Source organism: Pseudorasbora parva, chromosome 11 (assembly GCF_024679245.1).
Source record: "Pseudorasbora parva isolate DD20220531a chromosome 11, ASM2467924v1, whole genome shotgun sequence".
Taxonomy (NCBI): domain Eukaryota; kingdom Metazoa; phylum Chordata; class Actinopteri; order Cypriniformes; family Gobionidae; genus Pseudorasbora; species Pseudorasbora parva.
Window position 1 is genome coordinate 10646542 of NC_090182.1, and position 21997 is coordinate 10668538.

General features: G+C 38.6%; 1 protein-coding gene across 1 annotated transcript in view; it reads right to left on the reverse strand.

Moving 5' to 3' along the window:
- Nucleotides 1–619: 619 nt before the first annotated feature.
- Nucleotides 620–21997, reverse strand: part of npm1b (nucleophosmin 1b) — a 29194-nt gene continuing 7816 nt past the window's right edge. The window contains exons 6-11 of the mRNA XM_067456998.1: nucleotides 20774–20859; nucleotides 20557–20614; nucleotides 16886–16969; nucleotides 8487–8594; nucleotides 6785–6859; nucleotides 620–3317 (exon numbers count right to left, since the gene is read on the reverse strand). Of these exons, the coding sequence (XP_067313099.1) occupies nucleotides 3273–3317; nucleotides 6785–6859; nucleotides 8487–8594; nucleotides 16886–16969; nucleotides 20557–20614; nucleotides 20774–20859 (456 nt within the window). The 3' untranslated portion in view covers nucleotides 620–3272. The remainder of the gene's footprint in view (nucleotides 3318–6784; nucleotides 6860–8486; nucleotides 8595–16885; nucleotides 16970–20556; nucleotides 20615–20773; nucleotides 20860–21997) is intronic.

Sequence of the window (21997 nt, forward strand, 5' to 3'; positions counted from 1 at the left end):
TAAACACTAACATGCAACGCTCAGGACAGCTGCTTCTGTCCCATTATTAAATGGGATCAAAATGATTTCTGTTCCCAACATGATCTTGCTGACACTGTTGTTTGTGCAGTCATGACTGGACACTTCAGTCAGACAGCTGAATCAGTGAAATGGTTCATAATTTCTACCAACTGCTGATTGGAATAGCTTCAGGTGAAATTTCTGTACGTTCTTCTTCATCCTTGATTCTGCCTGGAGTGTGCGCTGATCTGGAATTCCTCACCCTTGGGAAAGGGGGAATTCCACACAGTAATACTTCAAGTCTTGCCCCCCCCACACACACATACACACACACCCTGTCTGCTGAGCTAACTTCCTGCTGTAGATACAGACAACAGGAAGTAGGTAGGTAAGTGTCAGCAGGTATAATGAAGGAGTGTAATTCAGGCGAGTGGCTGATTAACTGTCCCATACTATAGTGGGAAGAAGCGTTCCATAAATCAAAATACACTGTCATCGTAAGCCATTATCGCCACCATGTGGTGAATGAAGAATCATCTCAGAACTGAATTAGCAAAGCCACTTCAGGATAGCATTTATGAGGAAAGGTCAATGAAAACAAGAAGACGAAAAATGAAAATGAGTTTATGATGGATCTCTTTATTTGAGACAATCTACCTTTAAAGATACATTTGAATATCTTCAAAAAGAACATGAAAAGAAAAGTGAGAGCTGTGAAATAAGCAAAAGGCATCATTTAGGAAGGTTGACTTTACGGAAACAAACAGGGCTAGTAGCAAATGTTTGTTTCGCCCATTCCAGAGCTATCATCATAATGGCTGTGAACTGCCCAAGGTTTTAGAGTTTAGTAACCACGTGTCTCAGATGTTTTCCCACAGATCTCTGCTTCAGATGTTCAGAAAAGGCAGGAGGAAAAGAAAACACAAACGCCGCTGTTCAAGTTGACACTTTTATTCGTTCGGTTTGAAACAATGATGGGACGGAAGAAACTGTCTTCAAACAAGCCAATCAGGTGAACACCTCAGGAGGAAGAGGAGGAATGGGGTGAGACTTTCTAGAGGAGAAATGATTGCTGAGGTTGAACAGCAGACATCATTAACCCCTTCTGCTCGTTACATCAGTGTTACATCATCCAGTAGATTTACTTAAACAGAGCTGTCATCAATGTCATCAATCAATTTACACCGTTGATGTTTGTAAATTAAAATGATTTTTAGTTTCTTAAAATGATTTTTAAAAGGACGCTGCATTAAGCAACTGTCCAGTGCAACACACACACACACACACACACACACACACACACACACACACACACACACACACACACACACGGAGCATCAGCCTGTGTGTTGCATTGGACATTTACAGATTACAAGTTGAAGTTTTGATGACTGTTAATTTAAAACACCTTACCAGGTGTTACCTTAATCCAAAGATTGGTTAAAGGTAAAGGCAACTTCACATTGTTACAATTCACTGACAAAAAGTTGATTTACAGTATTTATTTAACTAAAGATGGATTGCAAGAGAGGCATGAAACCCAATATAACACTGTAAGCGAAAAGCATAATGTGACAAAACTAGATTGCTCCATCAACAAACAAGCAAAACTTCTCTCGAATTGTAGACCATTTTATATCATAATGCATGGGGGGAACAATATAGTTTTGTTGCCATGCACTGCTTGCTTGCAGCATATGCATGATGCAACAAAAAAAAAACATTTGTACCAATTTTACTTGCATTCAGAGCTACACAACGTCAAACTAATTAAAAGAGATCAAGGACAGCCTTTTCGAAAGCACCTACGTATATTGAAGAGTTTTAACTAACAAATTAAAATGGTTTAGTGCAAAAGTAAAAACAACTGATATGACAAAAACAACATATACAGAAAGCTGGACTTCAAAGCATCAAATCAACTTAACATCTTTGTTGTCATATTTAATGACCTAAACCATGGGCTAACAATCATCTTTTTTTCTTTTTTACGAGGTATAATATTCTGGCCACACTTCTAACGAGAAATTTTATGGGAGAGTCTATAGCACTTGAGATAATAGTAAAGTTTAAACGTCGAAGGCCATTGGAATCGCAGCAGAGCAGAATCTCGAGGGCTGAATGGAATACTGCGAGCCAGACGGAATCTTCAATCAGAACACTCATTATTACACTTCAGCTGCCATCTTCACACAGAGAACGAGAGGGGACGGTTTACAGTGATTGATTTCAAATATACGCCACAAGCAAATTGGTCTTGGGCTGGTAGTGCATAAAGCTATTTTGCTCCAGATGATGTTCAAGTGGTGTTTTTTTTTTTTCAAATGGCCTCACAAAAAAAAAAATAACCATAAAAAAAATTATGTGATAAACCAGCACCAAGTAAGATCACTTTTCTATGTTCTAGAGTGACACTAAAACAAAAACAGATCACGTTCTACATATTAAAACATATCACAAGCAGGATCACATTTGACCTCAAAAAAAGAAAATTTGGCATTAAGAAAACAAAGCATATTTTTATGACCATTAACGCTTTTTGCATGAACATTTTCTTTTCCCAAATTGTCATTACCGTAATGTTCCAGAATGTTTTACTTAAGTTTTTACCATTATTCTCAATTACTGTAATATACTTTAACTCATTTTATACAGAACTTTTAAAAAAAATTAATCACCATAAATTATAATCCATACAGCTTCCATGATTTATAAAAACTTATATTTATACATTTCATAAGTTTTTTTTTTTTTTTTGCATTTTGCATTTTGCAAATGAGAATCAGGGAAATATGCTAAATTCTCATGAAAATGTCCATTGTCTGGTCCAAAATAGACGTTATTTTCTTTATGCACAATATCATTTCTTCTTTCTCTCTCTTGGTTTGGACGTGAAATATGACCTGGACATGTTCTTGATAAGATTTCGTGAGATTCATCTTTAAGTTGCATTTTAAAAAATTATAACTGCCTTGGCAAAACATCCCATTAAATGTTCTTCAGAAACAATTGTGGACCTGACAAAAAAAGAATCCATGATTTAAAAAACAAACAAACAAACAAAAAAACAAAGTAAAATATAAATCATGAAGCATGATATCTCTGCCATTGCTGAGGCTTCTTCTGCTCTATCCATCAAGAGAGAAGGGCAGAGAATGGCAGGCGGATCGCGTTAAGAAGGGAAGAGGCCAGATCGCACAGCTGAAGTGCTGTTACTGGCTAACCCCAGACTTCTGCTGCACCGGGACGGGAAGGGGAGCGCAGAGCAGCCATTACTTTTTTAGTGATTGTAAAAAGTTCCAAAGGTCTTTGATCACCTGCAAGAAAACAAATGGGGGGAGAGAGAGAGGGGAGGGGGAAAAGGATGAGTTGGTGAAGCTGGAACGGAGTTTCTCTGATGTAGCGACTCATTTGGATGCTTAATAATTAGAGCCGTGTGAGTCAGTTTGGACGAAAAGCTTCACATTAGCAGTGCGTCTGGGGTATAACTACAGCGCCGAGCCCAGAGGAAGGGGGTGCAGTCGTTGCACATACCAAAGGGTATGACTAGTGCCTCTCTTTGACAAAGACATGTCTCACACCTCTTTGCCTGCTGTGCTCCCAAAGCCGTTTCTGCTCGAAAACACGCTTGCGCGCACACACACACCCCACCCGTTGTACATATGAGAGGACACCTGCGCCGCAAAGCTTGACACGCTCCAGCCTTGTTTCTAGAACAGACGCACAGGGCGCAATGCATCAAATAGCTCATAACTCATTACCGAGCAAAACATGTAAACTCTGTTCCAAACCCTAGTGTGCTGCCTTGCTGTCTACTTTCTAAGGAAGCATCCGAACTGAAATGGGACCTCATAAGGGATCTGGAATATCTTCAGAGGCAGCAGAGCTCCTCAAGTGAAGAGACTCAACTCAATTGATGTTGAGCATAAAAATACAAAAGTACTGGATAGTTTTACTGACACTTTTAGGCATTTAATAAAAGGTGAATGAATATATATATTATTTACAATTAACATTCAACACGTATTTGAACAGCGGCTTAGCTTATCTACATTTAAAGATTGACCGATATATCGCCATGGTTAATATTATCAGTCGAGATATAGAGATTTGTTTTTTTGCCAAAAGTATAGGGACACCCCTCCAAATCATTGAATTCAGGTGTTCCAATCACTTCCATGGCCACAGGTGTATAAAATCAAGCCCTAGGCATGCAGCCGCTTCTACAAACATTTGTGAAAGAATGGGTCACTCTCAGGAGCTCAGTGAATTCAAGAGTGGTGCCATGATAGGTTGCCACCAGTGCAATAAGTCCATTTGTGAAATTTCGTCATTACTAAATGTTAGTGATGCAAAGTCTGATTAATTTCCACAAGCTGGTTCTTTTTGGACAGTTCAAGAACCGAACATCAATAAATATTCCACGGTCAACTGTTAGTGATATTATAACAAAGTAGAAGCAATTGAGAACAACATCAACTCAGTCATGAAGTGGTAGACCACATAAAATCACAGAGCGGGGTCCGCACTGAGAAGTCGGCATATTTCTGTAGCGTCAATAGCTACAGCCCCTCTACAGGCCTTTGTGTGGCCTTCAGATTAGCTCTAGAACAGTGTGCAGAGAGCTTCATGGAATGGGTTTCCAGGCCGAGCAGCTCATCCAAGCCTTACATCACCAAGTGCAATGCAATGCAATGCAAAGATGCAGTGGTGTAAAGCACGCTGTCACTGGACTCTAGAGCAGTGGAGATGTGTTTACTGGAGTGACGAATCACGCTTCTCTGTCTGGCAATCTGATGAACGAGTCTGTGTTCTCACCATCCTAAAAAATTTTTTATTTAAATTATTAACAAATAATGCCACCATGTAGTAGTTGTACGACCTACAAACAAATTTTCCGTGGCGTAAAAATGCGTTTTAAAGGGTTAGAGTGTTCCTGTAGCTCAAACAGCAGAGCATGGCGCTATAGCGTAAAGTCACGGGTTTGATTCCATTGCATGACCTGAAAAAAAGTAAACCTTAATTTGCTTTGGATAAAAGCATCTGCCAAATAAATACATTTTAATTTAAAACATGCATAAATATAAAAATAAGATTACGAAGAAAAAAATATTTGGGTTAAATGAGCCCTGGGCATTCCACTAACACACACACACACACACACACACACACACACACACACACACACACACACACACACACACACACACACACACACACACACACACACACACACACACACACACACACACACACTGACATTTGCACTCTCTCGTGTGTAATTCATCCTGAGAAAAGAAGAGCTACAGCAGACATGATAGTGCACTTTACTTAAAAGAGAGATTTTTTTCTCTTTTGACCCAAACGTGGCCATTTGTGAGGGCTGCTTTAGACTACTGCAATATTTTAGCTCAACACCCAGCCTGACACATACAACCGCAAAAAAAGCTGTAGACTAAAAGAGACAGCGAGAGAGGAATGAGTGAACGAGGGATTTAAATCACAGCTAAAGATGTCAGACGTGACAGCTCCCTCCTGTTCTTTTGAATGCCAAGAGGTCAATCAGTACATATTTCATGTGCTGATAAAAAAAATAGAGCGGCAGGAAGATCTCAGTATGCCACCCCCTAACCGGCCCACTAAGACAGAAGATGCTAAGCCCTAAAATATGCTCAAACGCAAGTAATTACTTCACATACTTAGCTAGCTACTGGAATAACACATTTCAAGGCAACTGTAGCACCCACCTGAGGTTTGCTTCTTCACAGAAATGCACAGTAGTTAAGTAAGCCTTAAATTTCTACTTTACTTTTTAACGTAAGGGTCGCTTGAATATGCGAGGCTTTCTGTCATTCGCTTCCAGCTATTGTACCTGTACAAAAATAGGCCCATGCGCTGCATGATATTGCAAACTGGTATTATTTTAATGTCTAATCACAATCAAACACACTGGCTTGAAGTGCAAATGACTGCATTTTGTTCCCTAGTGAAAAATAAATATGCTAAAATGTATTTGAATTTGAAATGTACTTGAAATACATTCATTTTATGCTAAATATACAATAAATACATTTACACATGTATGTGCTTAATATAAATACCCTGCGATTGTACTTTTGGTATACTAAATTGGTATAATTAAAGACTGCTACAATGGAGCAACACATTTTGTACTGAATGCACTTTAGTTATCCTGAAATAATGTTGAGGTCCAACTAAAGATATACTTAAGCATATTTGATTGTGCTAAAACACTTTACATATCTACATAAGACTGAAATTACACAGAGACCATACTATCCATACAAATAGTGACAATGAATAGATATTAGGTTTAATATGTGCATGGTGTAATAAAGAAGTACTCCAAATAAAGTTGCATTATAATATTTATATCAGTCTCATGCAAAATGTCAGTAAATATGTTAATGGTTTTGTACTATACTAAGTATTAAAAAAAATAAAAATAATTTAAATACATTTTGTTTTGTTTTTTAATTATTTACCTATACCGGCTAATGAATCCATAGTCTTGCACATTCAAAGAAAATGAGGTTGTTTAGAATCAATAAGTTGGGTACTGTATCTCTCTGCAGGCTGAAGAGTGTCTCATCTTCAGAGCAGAAGAGTTTTAATCTTTTAAGTGGACAGTTCTTAAATAAAGACCTCTTATAAGTGTTGATGAATTTTGCCAGGGCCATACATACATTTTATGCAATGTAAGAACTCTAGAAATAATCCAGCCATAGGGTGACAGTGCTTAATGGAAAAAAGTGATACTCACTTGTTTATCAGAGATCTTGAAAGAGCTTCTAGCATAGTTCTCAAACTTCTGTTCCGTCTTTGGAAGTGGCCTCCCCTGTTTCAGAGAAACATATTTTTGTAGAAATGAAATGGCCCTTTTTCATCACTTGTGTCTCTCTGCTAAGTGTTGAGATCATCCTGACTCGGAGCCAGAGCGCTGCTGCGGTGATGAACAGGGTGAGTCTTTGGGTGTTGGACGCACTTCAGTGAACTCACTTTTTTTGTGGCCTTCACAGTAATTCCACTTCCCTTATCTACAGCAGACCGAATGAAATCACACGGACACAAATCATCATATCTGCTCAACGCAATCCATCCGCCGTATCCTTCCAGTTTTAAACTAGATATTACCGCACAACATACTAATCATCTCGCTCTCCAGTTTCTGGAGTTTCTAAAAAGCGTGCAGCTTGTGTAGAGATGTCTTAAAGGAATGTTACAGGGTTTTTTTTCAACCTGCTGTCAATTACCACATACAATAAGTGACGCATCCCTCAGTATGCACACTACCATTCAAAAGTTTGAGTCAGTAAGATTGTTTTTAAAGAAATTAATATTTTCAATAATTGCACTGAACTGACCAAAGATGAGAGTAAAGACACTGATGTCACAAAAAGTTTCTATGCATTAAAGAATCCAGGAAAAAAATATATCACAGTCTCCACAAAAATATTAAGCTGCAAAATTGCTTTCAACATTGATTGATTGATGTTTCTTGAGCAGCAAATCATCATATTAGAATGATTTCTGAAGGATCATGTCACACTGAAGACTGGAGTAATGATGCTGAAAATTCAGTTTTGCTATCACAGGAATAAAATACATTTTATCATATATTATAATAGAAAACGTTTATTTTAAATTGTAAAAATATTTCACAATATTACAATATTTTATTGTATATTTGATTAAATAAATGCAGCTTCGGTTAGTAGAAGAGACTTATTGCAAAAACGTAAAAAATCATACTAACCCCAAACTTTTGAATGGTAGTGTAAATGGTTCTGGCTAGAGATATGCGTTGGCTTTTTGTATATTTTAAAAATCATATATCGTATTTATGTTAAACATCTACTTGCGGTGTTGTACTACTGCCTGCCTGGATTCCTAATACTTGTACTGTTCATTTTGACCAAACTGAGCAATGAGTCAAAACTATGGTCCGGTGCTCAACAGCACATGACACATGCAGTTAACATATCCATTAGAGCATCTAACTGTCATGGTGTGTTTGCATGCAATCATTTAACATTAAAAGAATCAGTATCAGTTTCAAAAACATACCGATGCCATGAGCGATTCAAAATGATCAGAAGGCTCTTGTGATGCTGAAGATGTGAAGATGAAGAGGGTTAGTGGTTAGAGGTACAGATCAAATGTGCGCATTTGGGGATTGGTTGAGGAAATGAGCAGGTGGGCTCAGAAAGGCTGGTTAATCCCGATATGCTGATGTCATATAGCTGGTCATTCCCCCTCCGGCCTTTAACTCAGGCGCCTCATTAACATCTGAACATCTCATCATCTGCTAAGTCAGCGGACTTACTGTTAACACACGGCATGTGTGTGTGTGTTTGTATACATGTCAGGGCTTAAGCATGTGTGTGATTATGGAAAAGAAATGCATCCACAGTTAACAGAGAGACACATTTTAATGTGGAAGGGAATGCGATGAGCGCTTGTACCTCTTTAGCTGCTGATGTAAGTTTGCTTTTGACCTCACTAAGGCTGAGAGTGGTGGGACTCTTCCCAGAAGGCCCTGCTGCAGACTTGTCTTTTACTTTCTGTGGTGTCTGTAAATAAGAAAAATGCAAATCTTGTTAATCTAGAGGAGTTTCAAACACACAGCAAAGTGTCACACATCTCATGCTAGATATTGACAACAAGACGCATACAAAACTAACACACAACATCAGCTCCTTGACTTATTTAGCTCTGTTAACCAGTGGTGTAGTCTGGCCCACAGACCGCTGCACTAATGACAGCACCCTTTGACAAATTTAGAGGGGTACAAATGATCCTTTTATTGCTTCCATGCAGGAGAGAACAAGCCCAAAGCTCTTAGATGTGGTGGTGGGATGGACGCTCTGCCAAAAGGAGGAATAAACGACTTGTTTTTCAGTGACAAGACCCTTATTTCTAAACACTCTTGGCTTTAGAAATCAACAATTTAATGCATCGGTACCACAAACTTAATTTTTTAAGTCACTCTTATACTACATTAATATCCTTAATAATACAATAACCAAGTATGCTGCAAGTTCTTCTCAAAACTAACATCACTTTTCACTCTTCTAAAGCACTATAACATCACATTTAACGACCAAGATAAAAATCCAGAACAATTTTCTGATACGTCGCGATTCTCTCTTTTCGAATCGATCGATTTTTATAGCGTAGATGCGCAACAGGACCATTATGTTCCCTAGAGCTACAGCCTTATTCTGTTTGCTTCCAATTCCACACACAAAAAAACCCCACAAACCTTCCATAAAATAATCATGGTTAATCTTAAAAAAGGTTGAAACGAATTACAAGGGCGATCAAGGGTGATGTTGTTACGCTTACAATGTGTGGTCTCATCCACGGTATTTCAGCGTTTTCCCCTCAAAAAGCTTTATGAAAGCATTTAAGCCGCATGGATAGAGAGAGATCTCTACTGCATTATAGGTCTATATATCCAATACACGAAACTCACTTGCAGACAGGCAACTGCTTTAAAACGCTCACCATCTCAAAATGCTTTTATGATGCGAAATTTATGTTGTGAGGTACCTAAAGACCCCCCCCCCAGTCAATGAATATGTAATGACTACAGTGCCTATTTCTCAGTAGAAATGGACAGAGGTGGACAGTATTGAAGTATTTTTACTTTCCAAGTAATTTTGTTTTTCAAGTATATGTACTTTATCAGTGTTCTTCTTTGGGAAACTTACTATATATTATGCTTTGTAATGTAGTGAAGTAAAAGTTTTCCAAAGAAAAACACTGATAAAGTATACTTAAAAATGTACTTGAGTAGAAAGTAAAAATACTCCAATACGGTCCGCCTCTGGAAATGGAATTGTTAAAAAACAAACAAAAAAAAACCACAGAGACATTGTCTGAATGAATACTTTCAACCATATGCAATTTTTAATCCTTGGTTTCTACTATAGACAAGGGGACAGAAAACTTATACCATGAGGGATTTTTCAAGTTTCGGACAAGTTGATGTCAGAAGTCCGTGTACCTCATGTACACACAGGTGCTGTAGCAGATGCTAAAAGAATGTCCTGTGACCACTTGTGATCATATTTCGGAGGGACGGTCTCTGATTTTGTGACTACATTGGATGGTAATTTTCTTTCAAAGCCAGCAAAGTTTTCCAGGTGTTGAAAGTAAAAGGTTTTACGTGCTCACTAATGCTCTGTCATAGTACAGAGAGTCTGAGATATTCTGAGGGCAAATGTCTGTATTATTACAACTTCTCTAAAGAATCTGGTGTCCACCCTCTAAAAGATCAGGTCTGTGCTCATGGGGCACAGGTGTGTGCCCACCTTTCATGTCCATGCATGCAGCCCAGCCAAGAATCTACACTGATTGCAGGGTTACATTGATGGACAGAGCATTGTTTTTCAGAGAGAGAGAGAGAGAGAGAGAGAGAGAGAGAGAGAGAGAGAGAGAGAGAGAGAGAGAGAGAGAGAGTAATAGAGAAGACTTCTAACACGTGAATGAAAGAACGCTTCAAATGACCTTAGAGCATTTTAAAGCGAACCCAACTGAGACGAGACAATATTGGGAGGTATATATATATATATATATATATATATATATATATATATATATATATATATATATATATATATATTATACACACATATAGGGAGTGCAGAATTATTAGGCAAGTTGTATTTTTGAGGATTAATTTATTATTGAACAACAACCATGTTCTCAATGAACACAAAAAACTCATTAATATCAAAGCTGAATATTTTTGGAAGTTTTAGTTTTAGCTATTTTAGGGGGATATCTGTGTGTGCAGGTGACTATTACTGTGCATAATTATTAGGCAACTTAACAAAAAACTAATTTATACCCATTTCAATTATTTATTTTTACCAGTGAAACCAATATAACATCTCAACATTCACAAATATACATTTCTGACATTCAAAAACCAAACAAAAACAAATCAGTGACCAATATAGCCACCTTTCTTTGCAAGGACACTCAAAAGCCTGCCATCCATGGATTCTCAGTGTTTTGATCTGTTCACCATCAACATTGCGTGCAGCAGCAACCACAGCCTCCCAGACACTGTTCAGAGAGGTGTACTGTTTTCCCTCCTTGTAAATCGCACATTTGATGATGGACCACAGGTTCAAAATGGGGTTCAGATCAGGTGAACAAGGAGGCCATATCATTAGATTTTCTTCTTTTATACCCTTTCTTGCCAGCCACGCTGTGGAATACTTGGACGCGTGTGATGGAGCATTGTCCTGCATTAAAATCATGCTTTTCTTGAAGCATGCAGACTTCTTCCTGTACCACTGCTTGAAGAAGGTGTCTTCCAGAAACTGGCAGTAGGACTGGGAGTTGAGCTTGACTCCATCCTCAACCCGAAAAGGCCCCACAAGCTCATCTTTGATGATACCAGCCCAAACCAGTACTCCACCTCCACCTTGCTGAGTCGAACTGGAACTCTCTGCCCTTTACCAATCCAGCCACGGGCCCATCCATCTGGCCCATCAAGACTCACTCTCATTTCATCAGTCCATAAAACCTTAGAAAAATCAGTCTTGAGATATTTCTTGGCCCAGTCTTGACGTTTCAGCTTGTGTGTCTTGTTCAGTGGTGGTCGACTTTCTGCCTTTCTTACCTTGGGCATGTCTCTGAGTATTGCACACCTTGTGCTTTTGGGCACTCCAGTGATGTTGCAGCTCTGAAATATGGCCAAACTGGTGGCAAGTGGCATCTTGGCAGCTGCACGCTTGACTTTTCTCAGTTCACTGGCAGTTATTTTGCGCCTTGGTTTTTCCACACGCTTCTTGCGACCCTGTTGACTATTTTGAATGAAAAGCTTGATTGTTCGATGATCACGCTTCAGAAGCTTGGCTATTTTAAGACTGCTGCATCCCTCTGCAATATATCTCACTATTTTTGACTTTTCTGAGCCTGTCAAGTCCTTCTTTTGACCCATTTTGCCAAAGGAAAGGAAGTTGCCTAATAATTATGCACACCTGAAATAGGGTGTTGATGTCATTAGACCACACCCCTTCTCATTACAGAGATGCACATCACCTAATATGCTTAATTGTTAGTAGGCTTTCCAGCCTATACAGCTTGGAATAAGACAACATGCATAACGAGGATGATGTGGTCAAAATACTCATTTGCCTAATAATTCTGCACTCCCTGTATACACACACATATTATATCTCTGGGCCCATCAAGACACACATTGTGTAAGTTCAGCTTCAAGGTGATCAGGTAAACATCCCTCAAGAATACCCCAGAACTTTTGGTCGTGCTAGATGAAAGCAGAAAGTGAGAGAGGAACAATGTCTTCCAGTCTTGCTTTGAAAGAACAAAATAAATAATCCCCTTTTCCTCTGTAGCGATTGACGAGCATGCGATACATCAAAAGGTATCAGATTAAAGGACAAATGGACTCACACACACACACACACACACACACACACACACACACACACACACACACACACACACACACACACACACACAGGACTGGAAGAGGGCCAGAGAGGCCCGGTGTGGTGCAGTCATTATATAGCAGGGCGTTTTTGTGTGTTGGGAAAGGACAGCTGTAGAGTTAAGACATCTGACAGACAGAGAGTGCAGCGAGCTTTTTAATCTACGCCAGACACTGATTACAGATGCCAGGGGACGGCACTTAATCATTAGCACGCTAGCATTTGATGTAATCAGCTGTCCTCAATACACACACACACGCATGATCGAGCACGTAACTTCAAAACTTTACTGACCTTAAACAATCAGGGACATTATGACGGAGCTTGCGATTTGTTTGCCACTCTATTACAGTAATGTAGTTTTTATGTATGTTACGACAGTTAACTGTCTCAGCTGCCTAGTAAGAATTGACTTTACAAGCGCTCATATAGCAGTCATCTCATCCTCTACTCTTCACCCATTGTTAAAACTTCTAATATATACTCTGCCACACTTATAACAAGATACTCATATTTTTGAGCCGGCAAATTCATTTTCTCCTTCTGATTGAAATATAATAATTAAATTTTATTTAAATATACTACCAGCTAAACATTTGAGGTTGGTAATATGTTATCTGATCAAAAATACAGTTAAACAGTAATAATGTGAAATATTACAATTTAAAATAATTATTTTCTATTTTAATATATTAAAAAACATAAAATGTCATTTAATCCTGTAATACAAAGCTTAATTTTCAGCATCATTACTCCAGTCTTCAGTCACATGATCCTTCAGAAATCATTCTATTACGATGATTTGCTGCTCAAGAAACATTTCTTATTATTATCAATGTTGAAAACATTCAGGATTCTTTGATTAACAGAAAGTTCAAATGAATAGCCTTTACTTGAAAAAGAAATCTTTTACAACACTAGAAATGCCTCAACTGTCATTTTGATTAATTTAATGTGTACTTACTGAATGAAAGTATTAATGTCCTAGGGTGGCATAAATATTCAGCATTAAACGTACAGTAGTCAGTTACCATTTCACATTGGTGGAGGAATAGAGGTAGTCAAGTGACTAAGCACAATTCATTTTTTCACACAACAGCTGAGCGAATCTGAAATCAGACAAAGTGGATTTTATAAATGTGTAAAAAGATACAAAATGCCAGAAATCAGTTTTCCGGAGTTCTTTGGAGTGTTATTCCGTGTGTTTCGACCGCAGGGACCAGGGTATAAAATGAAATTCTGGGTAAATATTTCCCCCTCAGAAAGTCCCTGCTTGCGAGGTAATACTTTTTCAAAGGTCAGGAACTTTCAGGGGTGGGACTTGGGCGCTGAACGTGCTGGTTGGTTGAGTTCACGCCGCATTTTGATTCATCCACCATTTTTCAGTCATTGTTTGCTATTTGAATCGACAATGGGGTATGAAAGATCCGACCGATGGACGGACAGCGGGGTTCAGGCTTTATGAAGCTTATATGTGGAGGAGGAAATCCAACGGGAATTTGAAAGTCACACAGAGTCCTAAACAGAACTTTAGACCACAGGTTTGGGGGAAAAAAATTCCTGGGACAAATTGTTCTGGGTAATTTCGGTAGAAACAGGACTTCTGAGTAAGCTTTTACCATATGATGGTCAATGAACAGCCTGTGTGTGTGTTATGGCTGAGATTGACTAACAAAACAAAACCAACTGGACTTTATCTATGGACGTTCTTGAATACTTCATGAAAGCCATTCTCAGATGAAGACATCTTACAGTTATGACCCATACTATTGTACTAAACTTGCTTCTACATGCAAACACAGTCCTACCAAGCATTCCACAACTGTTCGAGCGTGTCATTGTGAAATGCAAGCGATTTCTCTTCATGCATACATACAGATATACAGCACCGTGTTGGGAGAATGTAATAAGCCAGCCACGCTTTAATGACAGAGCACTCGGTTTCCGCTCGTCTCATGGCCTGCAGGGGCACCCAGCAGCTCCAAGCCTTAATGATTTCTAATGGCAGAGGAGTGGCAACCGGAAACAAGGGAGTGGAGAAGGACGAGTAGGAGTGGCCGACCGGAAGCAGAAGTGCAAAAAAAGTGCCAGAGTTTGAGAAAGATGGGAGGATGTCTGCTTGACTGTCTAATCTCGTCAGGTGTTTTAACAACCACCGTCTTGCACCAGAACGTAGCCATTATGGAATTAGCCAAATGTGGGTGTGTGCACGCACACATACACACACACACACACACACAAAAACAGCCCCCCGGGTGTTTCTATAACAGTAGGTAATTAGCGCTCCTCACGTTAGGCATCTAAGATGCTAATAGCATGCTTACGGAGTCTTACATTGTTAGGTCAAGGAGCGATGGGAAACTCATTTAGACATTATGTGGGTGCTTACGTGTTAAAGGTGGTTTTGAATGCCAAAACCAAAGGTCACCCTGTGAAGGTATAAACCTGTCCTGAGGGTGTGTGTTCCAGGGGGTCAGAGGACAGACAAATTTAGTGGTGAAAGTTCAGTCTCGCTTTTGTTTGTCACCTGTCTATCTTGTCACCCGCAAAAATCACTTGCCGCTTAAGTAATTGGTCATCTGGTATGTGCAAACACGTTGGGATGTTAGAAAAGCAAAGCTTGATGGACATTTAAGAGCAGATTCAGTCAGATAATTCTTCGAGCACCAATAGAGCGCAACGGTGACCGCCCACTTTTTAATCACCATTCATTTTCACCATACAGGCCTTTGAAAAGCTTTGTGATTGGTTACACACACAAAAAAATTATTTAAAACTATGTATAATATATACACATATATATATATATTACGGGTTTGAAACTAAATAAGTGTGAGTAATTAATGTCAGAAATTTAAGTTTTGGGTGAAAATTTTGAAAATTGTCACCACATTTCCTCTCTCAAGACCCATAAAATGCACTAAGACGTCGTTACAAAACCCATCTCACTACAGTGGCTCTACAATAATTTTATGAAGCGACGAGAATAGTTTTTGTGCGCAAAAAAAACTAAATAACGACTTCTATAGTGACGGGCCAATTTCAAAACAAAGTTTCGAATGTTATGAACCAGCATACTGATTCATGATTCGGATCGCCAATGTCACGTGATTTCAGCTGTTTGGCAGTTTGACACACGATCCGAATCATGAATCAATATATCTAAGTTGCTGCCATGTGATTGGTTGATAATTTGCATTAATGAGCAGCTGAGAGAGCTGCTCTCTGAGAGAGAGAGAGAGAGAGAGAGAGAGAGAGAGAGAGAGAGAGAGAGAGAGAGAGAGAGAGAGAGAATATAAAGATAAATGTATGATATTTTTTCTTCCCAATAATTGCACTCAACTTCTCTCTCAAGTTCACACTGTTCTTTTGTTCCGTCTGGGTGACCGTTACCCTCTGTGCATGTCTTTGAAGAGCCCACACTATGCGTCTCGCTCCTGTGTCTTTATGATTCACCACCACAATTATGGTGAAAAAATCTACATCAAAGAAATGTTAACCCCACACAACTGCGTGTGCACCGGTCAAAGGAGGAAAAAATGTGATTAAAAGAAAGTCTGGTGAATGCATTTCAGATTCCAAACATCGGTCATCCTGCCAGAAGGCCGTGGCTTTGAGAGTAGTTTGTTGTTTTAAAGCAGACCACAAATGACCCTTCAAATTGGACGTTTTGGGATTGTTGCCACCAGCAGCTAGTTAAGAGTGCTTCACCATTTCCTTGCATGGGAAAATACGATGTGCCTTTTCCATGATCCTGTCAAGATGTTTTTCTCTAATACGCTTGATTATTAAAAGTGTATTAAGTGCATTCCCTCCAAAAAAAGATAGTGAAATAATGGCTTTGGGATCGTCGTGTCCTCCCAAGACTGGGCGGTTTTCAGCTAATCACAGCTGGAGTTTTGAATGCTGTTGCACACATTTATCTTTAGGGGTACTGCTGGTCTAATTCACATTTTGCTTTTGGCGGTGTTGGTTGATCGTAAACAAAGACAGGCCGTCTCATTATCCTGTGGTTTTCTCTGTGAAGCTGCCATGTCGTCTGAGTTCTAAACTGCACCTGGACGTTTGGTAAGAATTACCTCTGGCATCCAACGGCCTTGGCTTTTGGTTGGCACGGCTTGGCAATTTAGGAATGGGATGTGGAATACCATAACCTGAAACCCAGACGGCTCCTGACCCAAATGAACTTATCCTGAAGTAGATCTGAGCAGCATGACGGTGAAATGTCTTTGAATGTACATCAGAACTTGTACTTGTGAAAACTGTTGTGATATTACACCATTACCATGAAATAAAATGACTCCTACCAGTATTGATTTGAAGATTTTAGTCATGCACCCACATTTATCGAGCAGCGTTGCTTACTTTTTTCAAAGTAAATGACTTACCTGAGTTTGGGGCTTCCCTGATGTCACCGCTTTCTTGTCTGGAGAGCCGTTCTGCTTATCTGCGCTTTTCTTCTTCTCTGGGGTCTGGAAAAATGACAGAGAGAGACATTGCAATCCCAGGTTAAAATAAGCAGAGAAAATATTTAACACGTGTCAAAGACAGAGCTGCTTCAGTCTCCTGTCATGCTCGGTGTTAGAATCATAAAAGCGGATAATGTTTGTGAATTGAGTGATTCTGACTGCTTTACTCTTCAGTGATGTAACACAATACGCTTCTCGGATGTTTTTTTCAGTCAAGCTGTCAGAGAGACGTGATGAAAGAGAGCAGTAATTTGTAGAAAGCGTAGCCTGTTTAGTCATGGCCTGAAGGGACCACAGGACACTGTCAAAGCTCTATAACTCTATTCAGTTTAAAAAATAAATAAAGATGTAATGAAGAAATCTGTATGGGAGTTTACACTTTCCACGAACCCTGTGGTGTTAATATATATATATATATATATATATATATATATATATATATATATATATATATATATATATATATATATATATATATATATATATATATATAAAACACCTCAAACTAATTGTTGTGCTCGTCAAACCATTCCTGAACCATTTTTGCTTTGTGGCATGGCACATTATCCTGCTGAAAGAGGCCACAGCCACCAGGGAATACCGTTTCCATGAAAGGGTGGACATGGTCTTCAAAAATCCTTCGGTAGGTGGTACATGTGTCAAAGTACCATCCACATGAATGGCAGGACCCAACATTTCCCAGCAGAACATTGCCCAAAGCATCACACTGCCTATGTTGGCTTTTCTCTTTTCTTCTTCCCATAGTGCATCCTGGTGCCATGTGATCTTCAGGTAAGTGATGTACATGCACCCGGCCATCCACGTGATGTAAAAGAAAATGTTATTCATCAGACCAGGCCACCTTCTCCCATTGCTCCGTGGTCCAGTTCTGATGCTCACATGCCCATTGTTGGCGTTGTCTCCAGTGGACGGGGTCAGCATGAGCACCCTGACTGGTCTGTGGCTATGCAACCCAATATGCAACTGTGATGCACTGTGTATTCTGACACCTTTCTATCAGAACCAGCATTAAATTCTTCAGCAATTTCAGCTTTTCAAACTCATCTGTTTGACCAGACCACTCGGGCCAGCATTTGCTCCCCACGTGCATCAATGAGCCTTGGCCTCCCTTGAGCCTGTCGGCAGTTCACAATTTTTTCTTCCTTGGTCCACTTTTGATAGATACTGATAGGGCATAATGTTATGCTTGATTGTTTTATACAAAATACAATATATATATATATATATATATATATATATATATATATATATATATATATATATATATATATATATATATATATATATAAAGGCATCATTTTTCACAGGAACAAAGTTATAATACATTATAACAAAAGAGAGGGATTTATAATGTGTAACTTGAACACTAGCATACTTTAATAATGATTTATATACAGAGTTCATAGAAAGTGTTTCTAGCAAAATGAACAGTGAATGAATAAACAATTTAAAGGCCTGATGAGACAGAGGTAGAGCTCAAGACTGCTAGAGAAAGAGAGAGTGAGAGATTGAAAAGCTGTTAGAAGAGAAGAAAGCATTCAGGACGGAGGGATCAGAGGGGATGTGGAGTGTGTGACAGAAGTGCTCGTCTGTCGTTCCCCCTTAGGGCAGAAAATCAGTCCTCACAGAGCAGGTATGTACCCGCTTTGATCTCTAAACACACATACAAAAACACACTGTCACGCTCTCTCAAACATTTAAATACACAGCAGGGTTATTGGGTTTTATTAGGGTTGTCAGTTTCAGTTGAGTTCCTGAGTTTTAATGGCACACAAATAGTTTCAATTGTAATTTCAACTACAGTATTGTTCAAAAGCTTGGATTCAGAACGATTTATGTTTTTGAAAGAAGTCCTTTAATTGGCCCTGTTTACACCTGGTTTTAAGATGCATTTTGGTCGATCGGATCACAAGTAGAGGATACTAAATAAAGGGTTGAAGGGGATCTAAAACGTTTAGAGCTGGTCCACTTTTGGCCATTTTCAGAGGTAGTCATTTGAACATCCACAAAAGACGCCTACTCTCGGCATACTGACCTAACGCGTAAACATTATGGCAAGCGTGCTTGCTAGACGGGATTAAAGCTCCGCCGGCTGAAGACCTAAGTTTTGGTTTGTCAAACCTATGTTTTCTGTCATCTCTGGTCATTCATATGTAAATATGACATACATTTTCCCGGCTATAGACACTCCCCTCGAAGAAATCAGGACAGAATTGGTTTCAAAATAGAAAGTGGACAAAATAGAAAGATTATCTATATTGTATATATCATTGTTTTATAATATTAAATGTTTACCTCTAGCATGCTCTTGGCCCAAATACACTAAAGTCTGGATTTCAAGGTAAAAAAAAAAAATGGTATTTTGATTGTGGACATTTGGAACAGGGTTTTTTTATCATTAATTTAATAATCAAATTATTTAAAGCATTTTTAACTGATTGTTTCCGCCATTTCTTTATATCAGATTATACAACGCAGATAAAGAGTAACATGCAAAAGACTCTTTGTTACTTCCTCTGTCTGTGAAGCTCCCAGTATACATGTGATTATTCTCCAGACAGAAAGAAGGTATCAATGAAAACAGACAGACGAGGAAGGGACGCAAACAAGGCACGATAAAGATGATAGAAGACACTGAGGTTTTTTAAATGTGACAAGAGAGACAAAGAATATGTGTTACATAAAGAGACAGGCAGAATGTAAAGTGCTCTGTAAGCTGATGGGATAATCACAGGTGGTGATGAATGTGTGATGGGGTAACTTTCCCTCTCTCTCAGGCAGAGACTGGCACCTGCTGGTCAAACTGGTGTTCACATCAACTCATGCAGGACAGCACTGATAACAAGCAGCAATGTAACACACTACTGGTCAAAAGTTTGAGGTCAATAAGAACTTTATACTTTTAAATTAATACTTTTAATCAGCAAAGATACACTAAATTGATCAAAAGACACAATGTTTACAAATAAAGGCAATTAAATGCTGTTCTTTTGAACTTGTTCTATTTATCAAAGAATTTGAGGTTGAAAATATTGATAATAATTGTTGATAATAATCAGAAATATTTCTTTAGCAGCAAATCAGGATGTTAAACTGATTTCTGAAGGATCACGTAACACTGAAGACTGGAGGAATGATGCAGCTTTGCATCACTGGAATAAATTACTTCCAAATATATTCAAATAAAAAACACTTGTTTTTAAATTGTAATATTTCACAATATTACCACAATTATTGTATATCTTTGATAAAACAAATGCAGCCTTGGTGAGCATAAGAGTTTTAAAAAATATTAAAAACCTTACAGAGCAAAAACTTTTGAAAGGTTGTGTACACTGTAAAAAAAATTGTGTCTTCAATTGAAAATTTTCTAGTGACTGATTCAGTTGTATCAATTATGTGAATTGATACATTTTTCAGTTGGCCGAATTGAAATTCTGTGATTTGATGTGATCAGTCACTTGAAAGTTTTCAATTGGAGACCTGATTTATTTTTTTACAGTGTACAGTAATACAAAGCATTTCCTCTTTCCTGATTCTATGAAGAGCAAGAAACCAGCAAGACTCACTTTTTGAGGGGGTTTGTTGGGGCTCTTTTCAACAGTCTTTTCTTCTTTGTCGTCATCCCTAAAGAGAAAAACAGACGGAAATGAAGATGTTTCTTGTAGACTTCTATCAACAAATAAAAATATAAATGATCCCTTTTAAAGTGAAATCTTGTTCATTGAGCGTGTAAAAATATTTCAACAGAGCATTAGTTATAACTGAACAAACTCAAGTTCTCACTCTTCATCGTCATCGTCGTCATCATCATCATCATCGTCCTCGCTGTCCTCATCCTCATCTTCATCAGAGTCCATTTTCAGCTTTTTCTAAAAAGACAGAACACCATCATTGGAAAAAAGTAAAAAAGATTGTTTTTTTTATAAAGCTGAGTATTTTGCCAGTAAAATCTATTTGAAAGCGAGCTGTGAGCTTCTAGAGGCAAGATTAATCAAACCGTATTGAGATCCAAACCGTAGGTGAGATCCTATGCCATCATGGTTTTAACTATCATTTTTACGCTGACGACATTCAATTATACACTACCTGTACATCCACTTTATCATTCACAACTGACAAAATCTCTGCTTGTGTACATGAAATAAAACATTGGCTTCATTCAAATTTTCTAAAACTCAACATGGACAAAACTGAGATTATTTTCCTGGACCTTCATCACTCACTAATAAAATTCCTACCAACTTCACCTGTGAGACTGCTGGCACTCTTATCAAACCATCTACTACTGTTAAAAATCTTGGTGTAATTTTTGATTCTTCTTTATCTTTCCACTCTCACATTAATTCCGTCACCAAATTAGCATTCTTTCATCTGCGTCGTATCGCTCAGCAGCTCTGTCCCTTTATCAGTATCTCTGATGCTGAAACACTCATCCATGCGTTTGTCACATCACGCCTTGATTACTGCAATGCACTTTTCATTGGCCTACCAGCTAGCTCCATTTCCAAATTACAATATATTCAGAACTCTGCTGCCAGACTACTCACACACACCAAACGTTCTGCTCATATTTCCCCAATTCTGCATGATCTTCACTGGCTTCCTGTGTCTTACCGTATTAAATTCAAAATTCTTCTTCTCACTTTTAAGTCTCTGCACGGCCTTGCTCCCCCTTACCTCTGTAACTTGCTTCTCCCCTTCAACCCTACTCGCTCTCTACGATCTGCTGATTCCAACTTTCTCGTTGTCCCTCGGCATCGCCTTGCTTCAATGGGGGGCAGATCATTCAGTGTAATAGCACCCAAATTATGGAACTCTCTACCCCGATCACTCCAATTTGTTGCCACTATCTCTGAATTCAAATCCATGCTCAAAACACACCTCTTTTCTGAATGTTATAGGTCTTAGAATTTTTTTTTTTTTCACTCTGATTTCTCAATTATTGTACTTGCACTCTCAATTGCCTACTGTTGTTCTGTCTACTCTGTTTGTCAATAGGCTTTATTG